Source organism: Agelaius tricolor, unplaced genomic scaffold (assembly GCF_023055355.1).
Source record: "Agelaius tricolor isolate 1412-34295 unplaced genomic scaffold, bAgeTri1.0.p SCAF_3, whole genome shotgun sequence".
Classification (NCBI taxonomy): Eukaryota; Metazoa; Chordata; class Aves; order Passeriformes; family Icteridae; genus Agelaius; species Agelaius tricolor.
The window spans coordinates 19,662,424-19,675,105 of NW_027269263.1; the positions used below are offsets into that span (position 1 = coordinate 19,662,424).

Here is a 12,682-nt window from a genome sequence, read left to right on the forward strand (position 1 = left end):
CTGGGACCAGCCAGTCTCTGGCTGTTTGTGGGGGAACCCTTTTACTTCCAGGGAGGGGGCTGGGGCTCAGCCCAGGTGGGCTTTTGGGGAGGACAAGGCCTGGGCTGTAAAGCCCTGGAGCCCCTCAGCAGCAGGGGGGTGGCGGGGGCCTGGCCCCACTCCCAGCCAGGGTTTAATGTCTATTAATAAGGCTAATCAGCTAAGCCCTGCCATCGCTGGTGCTCCATCCCTCGCTCACGCTGCTGCTCCCGTGAGGGCTCCCCCAGCACACACCAGGTATTCCCAGATTGGTGAGGCCCCCACAAGCCCTAGGGGAATGTTTTTCCCCTGCACTGAGCAGCCCTGGGGTGCCCAGAGCACACATTCCAGCAGTGGGTGAGGAGAAGGGGGCCACAGGTCCTTGCTGCCCTCCAGCAACAGGACAGACAGGGGCACGCAGGGGGGCAGCCAGCAATGGGCAGTGCAACCTTCCTGGTGCCCTCCACATCCACCCCAGACCCCTGGGCAGGTGGCTGCCCCATCCGGACTCACGGCACTGCAGTGTCCAACACCACGAGCGTGGGCAGCCACCATGGCCCCAGTGCTGGTGTGGAGTGTCTGTCCTCCTCCCCCTGCATCCTGTGACTGAGGTGATGTCCCAGCCACTGAAATGGACACAGAAAATGCATTCTCATTTTATTTTAAAAAACCCATCTATTTTCCACAGGACAGTACCTGAAGGAACAGGGCAGTGGTGCTGGACACTGTCACCTGCCCCTGCCTTGCCCCAGCAGTGCCCAGCAAGGTGAGGGGCTGCACCTGGGGTGAGAAGAGGCAGGTGCTGCTGCAGATGGACACAGTTGTCAAAGAGGCCAAGACCAGACCCTGTCAGCTGGACCACTGGATCACTGGAAGCCTTCTTGTAGCCTTCTCTTTTGGAGTCCATTCTTCTGGTGGCAAAGGAACTGTTTGGTGACAGTCCTTCTCTGCCCACAGCAGGGGTAGCAAAGCTTCACCTTCAACATCCCAACAGCACTGCCCTGGCAGCAGATGGCCTTAGCCAGCCCTACCTCCAGCTCCAGCTCCAGCAGCTTCCCCTCTCCCAGGCCACCAGCACCAGTAACAGCAGACTGCTCCCTCCCACTCAAGTACAGTAACACCACAAGGGGAGGGAAGCAGGGGTCAATCCAGAAAGGGCAGCAGAGATCTGCTTCTGGCTAAAGCACACCAGGCACCCAGGTGAGATGGGTCCCATTGTCCCAGAGGTATGGGAGGGGAAAAGACAGTTCACTCCTGGAGTGGTAGCACTAGGTTGCTGCCCAGCTGGAGGTCACAGCATTGTCACTTCTCCTCCTCCTTCTCTGCTGGAATCCTTCATGCCCACAGCCCTGTTTCACCGGATGATGGGTGCCGAGCGGTCATTGGTCACTGTGGGGCGCAGCTTGACTGTGGCAAAGGGGTTGGTACCTCTGGAATGGGAAAGGAAACAGGCAACCATCAGAAAGCCTGCAAATGCCATGCAGGGATGTCTGTGACCAAGCAAAGGCCACTTAGTCCTGTTGCAGTCGCCTCCATGCCAAGGAGGAGAGCGTGGTAAAGTTAATTCCCGAGTATGTTTTCTCCATCCTTAACACACCCTGCTGCACATTCCCATGTGGTTCCCCTTGGGATCTTCTAAGGGCTACTCACCCTCCTTCTTCCAAAGTTTGAGAAAGGGACACTGGCACATGGCTGTCCCTCAGGACAGCACTCTACACTCATAGAGTGCACACTGACCCTCCAAGCAAGGAGTAGGGGAGTGGAAAAAGGCCACGGGACAACACCAGAAACACGGAGACGCCAATCCAGCTCCAGGAGGAAGAAAACCAGGGATTTATGGCAAGTCTCACCCCCACAGACCTGACTCATCAGAACTCAAAGCCACGTCCTTTTATGCCTCAGCCCTTTCCAAGCAGGCAGAGATGCACAGTCGTGTAGCTCCACACTCAGGATGCAAGCTGCTATTGTGACCCTTCCAGGATGGATGGGAAGGAGCATGTGGGTCTGGACACGTGCTCAGGGTGCTCAGCTCCTACCTCGTTTTATCTGAGTCAGGATAGGACCTTCCCAATCAGCAGAGGCCAGAATGGACCACCTCTGCCTCCTATCCTGGAAGGTGGGCTGTGCATTGCTTTTCCCTAGACACTTCCTTGTTGCTCCCACATTTGATAATCCAAAAGATTAAATAATAATAATATTGTAATAATACTCCCCTCTGTCAGATTATTCCGGAGTGGAGTTCCACATCTTACTCACCGTGGGAAGAGTTCAGGAGGCTGGTCAAATACTCCTGATTTCTGCAGTAAAAAGAAAAGCAGCAGTGAGAAATCTGGAGTAGGCAATGCAGAGAGAAGAGTGGGGCAGGAGACACTGCACACATGGAGGAAAATTTCACAAAACACTTAGGTGAGTTAGGAGCCCAAGTCCTCTTAACAGGGCTCTGACTCCTTATTCAGTCAAGCTTTGCAAAAATCCACAAATTCTCCACTGTAGATAACACCCTGAATTTTGTTGTGGGGGGTTGTCCCTACGCCAGAGGTTCCTTACTCCCCTTGGACATCTTCCTTTGTTTTGGGGAAGAAAGGAGATGACTCAGATCCCCAAAATGTCATATCTGAAGAGCACAGCAAACAGTGACAGTCTGAGCTACATTTCACCCTCCAGCACAGCCAGAGATGCCCCCTCATGTTGCCCACACACCCTGGCAAAAAGTCTGTGGTCCATGCCCTCACGTGCTCCCTGCATCCGTGGGGAGCTCCAGAGCTGTACCTACCTACCCTGCACCACATATTACTTAAAAGTGGACAAACCTGATGGAGAAAGTTGGACCTAGGCCCTGTGGATCTTATTCTTGGCCAGTGGATAGTGAAGGATCAGTGACATCTGACCTGCTAGAGTACTCTGGTGGCAGGCAAGAAAGCCACACGTGGCTATCTGGCATCCAGTTGGGAAGTCACACCCATTTGTTCGTGGCTCAGCTGGGGGATGCCTTGGGCATACATTTAAAGCAAAGCTGAGTCTTTCCAAATTAGTCTTTCCCTCCTTTATAGTGAGGTTCCACACTCTGCCATGCTATTCCAAATGCTGCACACTTTTCATGACTCAGTCCCAGGTTTATCCCTACACCCTAGCCCTGGGGCAGGATGAAAACCCAGTGACCCATAGGGACAGGAAGGCTGCAGAGGCTGTTCCCCTGTGCTGTGCACCCTGAGGCTACCTGAAACCACAGAGCAGGACATAAAGGGGAAAAAAAGAGTAATTAAATGTTGCAGTTTTCAGTTCTTTGAGACATTCAATTGCTTGCAGCCTTGTGCTGGCCTGGAACCAGTTACTGTGGAAAAGGTTTTCCAGTGAGACTGAGCAAGTCATGTCCCATGGGCATCACTGTTCTTTCCTCCCCGAGGTCTTCACCTTTAACTTGGGTCTCCCAGTCAATTCCCTATGGCTGGAAGCAATGCTAAGTGGAGGACTTCCTTCTCAGTATGCCATCCATAAACCATGAGTTGGACACAACTTGTTCTAAGGCTCCTAAATATAGTTGTGCTGTGCCCTCAGCCTCTGCTCCCAGCTTTTCCCTACCCCAGCTGTGAGTTTAAGCCAACCCTCATCTGAATTTAAAAGAGGAGCCCTATGAAACTCCTCTCCATTCTCTGAAGGGAGAAGAAGGATGGCATCTCTGTTAGCTGGTCACCCACTCCCAGACCAGCCTGGTCACTCCATGGTCCTACTATTAGCAGAAAGAAGTGCTGCCCTGGAGCCACCAGAAATCAGGCTGGGAGGTCATGGAGAAAAGGACTGAACTGAAGGGTCCCTGGTGAGCAAAAAGAGAGAGAGATGAGAAGGGCAGGGGCAGAAAAGCAGTCCCTTGGGGGAGCAAAGCCAGGCACTGAGGATCTGCACACAACAGGAAGACTGGCAGGGGTCATCAGACAGGGTGGCATGTGAACAGACTGGGTGAGAAAGACTGATGCTAGCAAGACTCAGGAAAGCAGCAGGTCCCTTCACCAACATCAGAAAGGTGATTTTCTGTCTCTACTAGCCAAAGCAGAACAGGTGTGCCTTGGAGGATGAAAATCAGATGGGGCCCCCTTCACACACACCCGCCACAGTGTCACTGCTGCTGCACTGACCTTGGAGCCAGAAGTGACTGGGGTGACCACCCCGCTCTGGTGGCTGCTGGCACCCACTGAGAGGGGAGGTGGGGTGGGCACACTGGGCTGGGCAGCAGCAGGCCAGTAACTGCTGGAGGATGGAGTGCTGGGACGGTCCAGGATGTCATCCATGCTGTGACTGCTTCGCAGCGGGAAGGACCTGAGCAAAGCAGAGGACAGTGAGGTGGGAGCCAAAGAGCAGGGATCAGGGAGCAGCACAGGTGCTAGCACAACATGGGATGTCTCTGGAGAAAATGCACGTGTCTTGGACTGGCCCAGTTGCAAGAACCTTGAAGATGAGATTGCACAGGTTATGGGAGCTGCCTAGGGAAGCCTGCGAGGTCCCAGGGCACAATGAAGCTCTTGGCAGGTCCTGCAGCATGGGAGCCCTGCAGCTCTCCATGGGGCACACTCAAACAAACCCCACTGGATTTGTGGTGTACCAGAAGCTCTGCCTGGCCAGTTGCCATCCTGTTACCTGGTGTCTGGCTCCTCCATCTCCCTTGTATTCTCCAAAGGCTTAACATAAGCTTCAGGGAACCAGCCACACCTAGGGCACAAGAACAGAGCCAAATGAGGTCCAGGCAACTGTGGTTTGTGGTTCTTCAGATCCGTTTGCCAAACACTTTTGATCTGCGCCCATCTCACACATCAATCAAGCCACGTTTGCCACTACCATGTGTGACAGGGCTCCTGCACTTCTGTCACCCATAGATGGGGCACAGGACTTATCGTGGGACGGACCTTGAGCTTGGAGCAGGACTCACTTATCTCAGGAGCTGTGCAAAACCTGGGAGTAATGCTGGTGCAATCCAGCAAGAGACACTTCTACCAACCACAATCACAAGGAAGCTGTGGAAAACTCATCCAGGGATTTTACAGCAGCTCCACTCCAGAAACAGCTGCCCAAAGATAGGCACTGCTTTTGTTCATCTCACATCTGTGAGCATTCCTGCAGACCACATCCTCTATGGAACAGGGCAGGCTTTACACACAGATGTTGGCTGGCAGAGCCACAGGGAGTAATTCAGTAAGTGCTGGGTGCAGCAGTTTCCATGCCCTGCCTGTGCTGGAGGCTGCGGCAGCAGCTGCAGCGTGAGCTAAGAAATGCCAGGCCTCTCAGGTAACTCCAGCAGTTCATGACCCTGAGCTGGATCCCATGACAGGAGTCACTCAGTCATGCAAGCCAGGAGGGTGTCACTGCATCCCCGGCTCTTCCACCCAAAGCCCCTGGAGGTTCCCCAGGCAGCCCACCCATGCCAGCCCTGCCACAGTGCATCTCCTTGGCACGGAGAGCCCCCATCCCTGAGGACACAGCGCTGTCCCACTGCGATGGTGGGTGGGACATGGTGCCCCGGCCACACCAGGAGGTGAGGGGGGGGGGGATAATTTTGGGCTTAACCCTCCTAGCTCCAGACTCAGCAAGCCTGCATCTGTCCACTTTACAGCAGCAGCATCACGTACGTGGATGAGCCCTCCAGCTTGCCGTAGAGCCAGCCATTCTGTGCCTCTGGCCTCAGCACCGCGATGACATCCCCGGGCTCGAACCGCAGCAGGGTCCGGTTGGCCCCTGTCGTGTGGGGCACGATGGCCTGGACCCTCGTGGTGCCACCACTCCTCTTTCTGCCCTCGCTGCCACCGCTGGCCTCGCCAAAGGAACCCGAACGGGACGTGCGGCCCGTGGGCAGCAAACCTGCAGGGAGGCACCAAGGGTCTGGCTGGAGGCTGGCATCCTCCTGCAGGACCTTGCTGCCTCAAAGGGACCACTGCTTTCCCAGTCTAGGGGAGGAGCAGATGGCCTTTCACACCATGGGAAAAGCAGGGTAAGCATCCTGCAGGAGACAATCCACTCAAGCCAAGCCCATTTGTTTTGCACTGTGTCCTCTCTGGCCAAATGCCTAGAGCATTAAGCGCTGCATGCCCTGGCTGATGCCCTCCCTGCCTGACAGTCCTCTTCCTGACCTGCTAGAGCTACTGATTATTTGGGTAATTTCTCTCTCTCCCTGTCCTTTTTTTACTTCTTTTACAAACTTTAAGCTGAAATTTCTCAGGAAGGAAAAGCAGGGATGTCATGGGTTAAATGGCTATGTTTCATAGGGCAAGCTAATATTTAATCTGGTAGTATGAAAGAAGGTGCTTTACTAAAATGGGAATTCTAGCAAGAACCAGTTCTTGCAGTTTGAGGAGCCTTGAAAATTGTACTTCATAGGCTCCCCACCTCACACAGCCTGGCCTTGCCCTGGATGGACTCTGCTCTGAAGGCTGAGCTCACTTTCTACTTCAGCCTTGCCCTCTACAGCCCCCATAGGTGCTGTCCTCTCACCATGCCCGGGAATGTGGCTGAGGTCTGGTGCTCTGGTAGAGTGGTGGTCCCTTCCCAAACCCAACCCTCTCCCCAGAGAGGTCCAACCCCTGTGTGTCCCCACAGCACTGCTCCCAGAAGTGAGTCATACTGGCAGCTGACGGTGTCCTCCGCATTGGCCGCCTGGGAGACTCTGGCTGAGGAGACATTCTCATTTCTGGAGGGTCTGGAGAGAAGATGCTGGATCTACTCCCAGTCATAGAAGAAGCAAAGTCCCCAAGAGGTCTCTGGGGCTGTTGGAAAGAAAGGGGGTTGAACACACATCCATGAAGGCTGTGTTGGGCAGGAGATGCTCTGAGAGATATGCAGTCCCTCTTGGAAAGCCAAACTCAGCACATTCCTCCTGCAGCCCACACACAGGCTCCTCTTCCTCTTGGCCAGGAAAGGCCATTGGAGCTGGACAAGGCACCATGGCTGGCCAAGGACTGACCTTGCCCTGCAGCCTCACCACCAAAGAGCCATTGAATATTTTGGGTTGGAACAGACCTTTAAAGGCCATCTAGTCCAACAACATGAAATGAGCAAGGATGTCTTCAATTAAATCAGGTTGCTCACAGCTCAGTTCAGCCTGACCTTGAATGTTTCCAGAGATGGGGCATCTACCACCTCTCTGGGCAACCTGTTCCAGTATCTCCTCAGAAAAGGTTAAGCTGTCTGTGGGCTCCTCACCATCTCAAGGTGGGTGGGTGTGAGCCGTCCTGGTGGGTAGCTCTGGCTGTGGGAGGCTGAGAGCAGCCCCTGGGAGTGGCTGTTTGAGGGGTTACGGCTGGCTTCCAGCTGCTCCTTCCACCGTGGTGCCTTGCTCTGGATCATGCTCCGAGCCTGGGGAGAAACAGACAAGTGGGGGTGATGGGCAGGGCAGACCAGCTACAGAGGAAGCCTAGGGCTTATACATGCATTAGAGACCAGGTCCTCCCAAAATTAGGCTTGTGGGAATGGCCAAACAGCTCCCTGTAGGCAGGAATTTCCAGGATGGCACCCTCCAGCAGAGATCTCCCGGTCCCAAAGATCCTGCTAATAAACACCTACAGCACCTTTCCCTCCTCCATCACTCACACACCCAACTAACCCCATGCCAGCACCATCCTCAGCCCCAGACATGTTCTCCCAGCCTAGTACAGCCAGCCTGAACCTCACAGCAAGAACCAAAAGTTTCCCGCCCAGTCCATGCGCAGATGCATCCTTCACCTGAGGGATGGCTCAGCCCTGGCTCCCTCCTGCCTGCATGCTCCCCCTCCAGCCCTGCTGTCTGCTCCCCCAGCTCTGCTCCCCAGCCTGGCAGGGCTGTACCCTGCTGTAGAACTGGAGGAGAGTGTTGTAGAGCAGCTGGTGCTTTTCAGCCAGGAAGCGGTAGCGGCGTTTCTCCTCCAGCTCCGCCTCCCTCTGGCTCTCAGACACGAACGCCTGCATCTCCGAGCGCAGCCGCATCACGTTCTCCTGTGTCACAGGGAAAGAAGGGAGGAAGGGATCAGTGAAAATCCAGCAGAGTGGACTCAGGGGAAGGGTTGGAAGGGGTCATCACGTCTATCAGCTTCCCAGTCCTCTTGCATTGCTGCAGCAGCAGAGAGGAGCTAGAGCAGAGTGCTGGGGATTAAGTCCTTCCTTCCTGAGGCTTCCTAAATGAGGAAAGGGCTTGGCAGGACTGCCCACAGGTCAGTAGCACCCTGCAAAACAGGAGTCTCCTACTTTCCAGATAAGCCTGCTGCCTTTTGAACATCAGGGCAACCCCTTGGCTAAGGCTGCTGAGAATTTCAGCCTGGTTCCTGAGAAATCCTCCAGTTCTTATTACCAACTCCCCTTCTGCAATCACTGCTCACCTTCATCTCCCGGGCATTTTTGTCACGAGCCCTCTCCATTCTCCACAGCTCTGCCATGCAGTTATCCAGGTTGGTGGCTCTTCGCTGGTACTCCAGCTCATACTGCTTCTGGCTCTCCTGCCAGGGAGAAAACAGGCTCAGTGAGGAGCCAGAGACCCAGCCACACTGAGAGGCAGCAAGGGTCCTGCTCTGATGGGTGGTTGGGCTTCTGAGTCCACCTGCAATCAGGCTTCACCTGGACCTCTTATAAAATGCCTTTCTTTTAGTTTTAAATGGCTCAAGAGTGCTGATGAACCTCCAGATCTCAGATCTCAGGAGCAAGGACTGGCTTCTAGCTGCCCAGCCCTGGGTCCCAAGGCCTCTGTCTTCCTCTGTGACACCACCAGCTGGGTGGTGTGGCCAGCTGGGCCACAGCAGCACAGGAGCCACAGACCAGCAGAGCCTGGGATTTAGGGAAGCTGGGAACTCTGTTTCTGGAATGCTGAATCTCTCAGCCCCACTGAAGCATTTGGCAAGTCCCACTGCACAAAGAACAGCCACCTGCCCTCTTTAAGCTCTCCATCATCAGCTGAACAAGGGGAGTTTGTTCCATGGTGGGAGAAGGTAAGACCCCCCATCTCCTGCTGAGAAGAATTACGCAACCACCTCAAGTGTTGAAGCAAAAACCCTTGGGTGAAGGGGAGAGATAAACAAGGAGAGCTGGGGAGGAGATGGAAGTTCACACTTACACTGATAAACTGCACATCCATTTTGCTGTTCTTCTCCATGTGCTGCAGCAGGTCCATGTGGAAGGTCTGAGCCTGAAAGAGGGGAAGGAGCCATCACCCTTATCCCTTCACCATATGGGATATTGCACGCACTGTGATAAAGTGCTCTGAAATATTCAAGGGGTGGCTCATAAAACTTGCAGAGCAAGTGACTTGCAGGCAGGCTCTGGGCATGCCAGCCCTGTGACCCTCCTCTGCCACGTGCAGCAGGGAGGCAGGCACCTGCCTGCAGGCATGTGTGAGGGCAGCTGATGGGGTCAATGTGGTAAATGCTGATAAGCTGTAGTGAAGGAAATCACTTTATTCTCCACCCTTGGGAAAACCACTCACCACAACTTCCAAATCAGAGCTCAGTAGTCTCTGCGTGTCAGACATCTGCATCAGAATTTCACCTTGGGGGAGAAAGACAGAAGGTGAAAAAGTCCTGTGGCGATTTCCTCATGTGCCTAAGGAGGCAGACCAGCAGCGTGCAGCTCAGGCTGATGAGCTTTCACGTGGCTGTGAAAGTCCAAGAGATATCACCAAGCACTGCTCTCTGCACCCTGGTAGCCTTCCCTCCCAAGCACTGCCAATGCAGGGTTACCCCAGCCCACGTGATGGCTGGGCCAGTGCTCTGCTGCAGCCCCAGGTGTCAGAGACAACCTCACCTCTGCCATGGGCTCTGGGTGCTGGGTTTCTGCTCTGCCACAGCCCCTACAGGCCCCATTTCTAACCCCAAAGCCTCCCCAGCTGCACTGCACATTTCTGGTGTCCTGTGGAAGGCAGCTCCAGCACCCACTCTGATGCTGTGCATGGTCCCACTTCACTGGGTTGGCCTTATGAAACCAGGAAGGCAGAGACTGATGACAGGGAGCAGAGGAGCCAGCTGGAAGGTACAGATGACAACAGTCTGCAGAAGGGACACATCTGCTGGAAGCTTTTGGCTGAAACATTTAGCAGTGGAGCAGTTCCCTGACCACGTTTTCAGCAGTCGCCACCAGATTGCAGAGTTATTTACACTGCTGAGTGGGAGTCCCTCAGCCCCAAGCTGCCATTTCAGCCAGTTGCAGGCTCAGGAGGACAAAAACCCATCAGTTGTTGTCAGTGCATGCTCCCTGGCTTTTCCCTCACACCCTCAAGGAGGAGAAAAATGCTTCCTCTGTGATGAAAATTTCATCTCTGGGGGCAGGATGCCTCAGCAGGGACAATTTTCTGTGAGAGGTCCATCCCTGGAGGTCCATCACAGGAGCTGAGCTCACTCACTGATCTCAGAGAAATACAGGGAGGACTGCTGGGACTGTGAGAAATATTCAAGGACACACAATAAATTTGACTGTCACCACCTGGACAGGGTCTGGTACAGAGACACACCATTTAGAGGAGCTGTCTTTCTTGTCCCAGTACCCAGAAGTGGACCAGCTAAAGGAGAAGGTCAAAAAAAGGTAACTGTGGCTCACCACAGGAGAGAAGATGATATGCAGGAGAGCCTTACCTAGCATGTGTGAGGTGGAACTCTGCAGTGCTTGCTCCCCAATCTTCTCAATTGCCTTAAAATACACTTCAGCTGCTTTGGATAGTGCTGTGGGGAGAGGAGAGGGGTGCTAAGGGTCCAGTCTGCCTTCCCACCACCACCAGTTCCAGCAAGCAGCATACAGAACTGCTACCTCCTGGTACTTTGCCTATAGGTCCCCATGTCTCCCCATCAGGAGTGGGTCCTGGAGCTGAACAGTGCTTAAGAGCAGCTCAGGACATGCCAGAGGTGGCAGAGCAGCAACCCTGTCCTGGGTGAGGGGATGGGGGTGCCCAGGCTGGATGCAGCACCGTGGCCTGGAGCCCTGGCCCTGCGGGACCCCACTCACCGTGGAAGGCACGCAGGTAGTTGTTGCCCAGGTACACCAGGTTCTCCAGCGCAGGGTTGAACTGCTCCAGGATACTCTGTGGCCAGGCAGAAGCACATTAATGCCATTCTTCCTCATGCCCAGAGAGCTCAGCAGGACAAGGCTCCTGTGCTGTGGTTTGGCTGGGTGAGAGCCCCCTCTGGAGCACTGGAACCAGACAATGTAGAGCCAAGCACAGCCAGCTCCCTGCACCGGGGCTGGCCAGCAACCTCAGCTGCCCAGAGCCTTGCCAAGCCAGCCAGGAGAGGGGCAGTGCCAGAGGGCAAGGCAGCCCTCTGCACAGCCAAGTGGTTGCCTAAATGAAGATGGCTTTCTCCCAAGGGCCCACACCCACTGCAGGCAGGGGAGTAACTGCAAGGGGATCTGAGCTGCCTTTTCCTTCACCCCACAGCCAGCCAGAGGGCCACTGCTTATCATCCAGGCATGAACACAACCCTTTCCTGGCCAGGATGTGCTGCACTGTCAGACTCAGCAGCTTAGTAAGAGAAGGGATGGACATCCAGCTTCTCTGCTTTTATTTGCGTTTATCTAAGGTGTCCATTCACTACAGAGAAGACCAGAGACTGGAATAAGCAATTCCTCATTTCAGTCAGCTCTCCTCTCTTGGTTCAGCACTGGTGTGTGTAGGGCAGCATTTATGAGATCAGAGACTCTTTCAAGGGAGGGGCAAAACAGCCCATCGATCTTCCTGCCAGCAACCAAGGTGTGCCACCCTCCATGCTCCATGTCCAAACCACCCTGCCTGCCCAGTTCCTTCCTGAATCTGTCCTTAGGAACCACACCACCCTCTCCTCTGGCTCCCAAACAGGGATGCCTCAACAGGGACTGGTTGAGGCAAACTGGTCCCAAACACAGCCCAGACCCCACAGGAGCTGCTCCAGTTCAGCCTGTGAATGGATTCAGCCTTCAGCTGTCCACCCAAGGGAGCCTTTGGCAGAAAACACTCATCTCCCACCCACACATCCCCCATACACAGTCAGGAGCTGCCTTTGATGCCAACACTCACCTTATAGATGGAGATGGTGGATCTGTAGGACAGATCCATCTCTGGAGCCTATTCACTCTCCCACAGAGAAGCAAGGAGCAAAGGAGAGTACAAGGTGCTGTTCTGGCCTGAAGGACTCTGCTTCCGCACAGCCAGCTGGATGGAAAGAGCCTCACCAGCAAGGAAGGACAGCAGGAAGACAGAGATGTGGTACAAAGGGAGCACTGATGGAGTTTAATAATTCACCAGCCGAGAGGCTGGAACTTGATCTCTGGAAGTAACCAGACTCTGGGGGGGAGAGAGGAATCCTGCGACAGCCAGCGAGGACATGTGACCGCCTCTCTGCATTATTGATTGCCAGCCTGGTGCCCAGCCCTGCCAGTCCTGACACCTGCAGTGCCAGCCACCTGCCCGAGCCACTGCCTTATGGCTCGCTGGCCCAGCCCTGCCACGGCTCCAACGGGGCTCGCTGTGCTGGGCAACTGAGCGAGGCGTGCTCAGGTCCCTCTCACGCAGGCTCCTCGCAGGTCAGGAGATCCTTGTCAGCTGGTGATCACAGGCAGCAAAGAGCAGCAGGCAGGGAGGAACCCAAGGAAAACGCTACACAAATTTCAGCTCTCCCCTGCCCATATTCCCCCACCCCAGGCTTCAGCCCTCTGGCTCTTAGCCTCCCTCCCACTTCCACTCTCAGGGAAACTCTCTTAA

General features: G+C 54.7%; 1 protein-coding gene across 1 annotated transcript; it reads right to left on the reverse strand.

Annotated features, from left to right (window-relative positions):
• Positions 1–663: 663 nt before the first annotated feature.
• BAIAP2L2 (BAR/IMD domain containing adaptor protein 2 like 2) lies at positions 664–12,461 on the reverse strand. The gene is made up of 14 exons (XM_071422848.1): positions 11,999–12,461; positions 10,954–11,029; positions 10,587–10,673; positions 9,446–9,507; positions 9,077–9,148; positions 8,349–8,465; positions 7,822–7,968; positions 7,201–7,353; positions 6,623–6,764; positions 5,634–5,862; positions 4,648–4,719; positions 4,149–4,329; positions 2,275–2,315; positions 664–1,448 (listed from the first exon to the last, which is right to left on the reverse strand). The coding sequence occupies exons 1-14, from the start codon at positions 12,035–12,037 to the stop codon at positions 1,373–1,375; spliced, it is 1,494 nt and encodes a 497-aa protein (XP_071278949.1). The 5' UTR covers positions 12,038–12,461; the 3' UTR covers positions 664–1,372.
• Between the last annotated feature and the right edge of the window lie 221 nt (positions 12,462–12,682).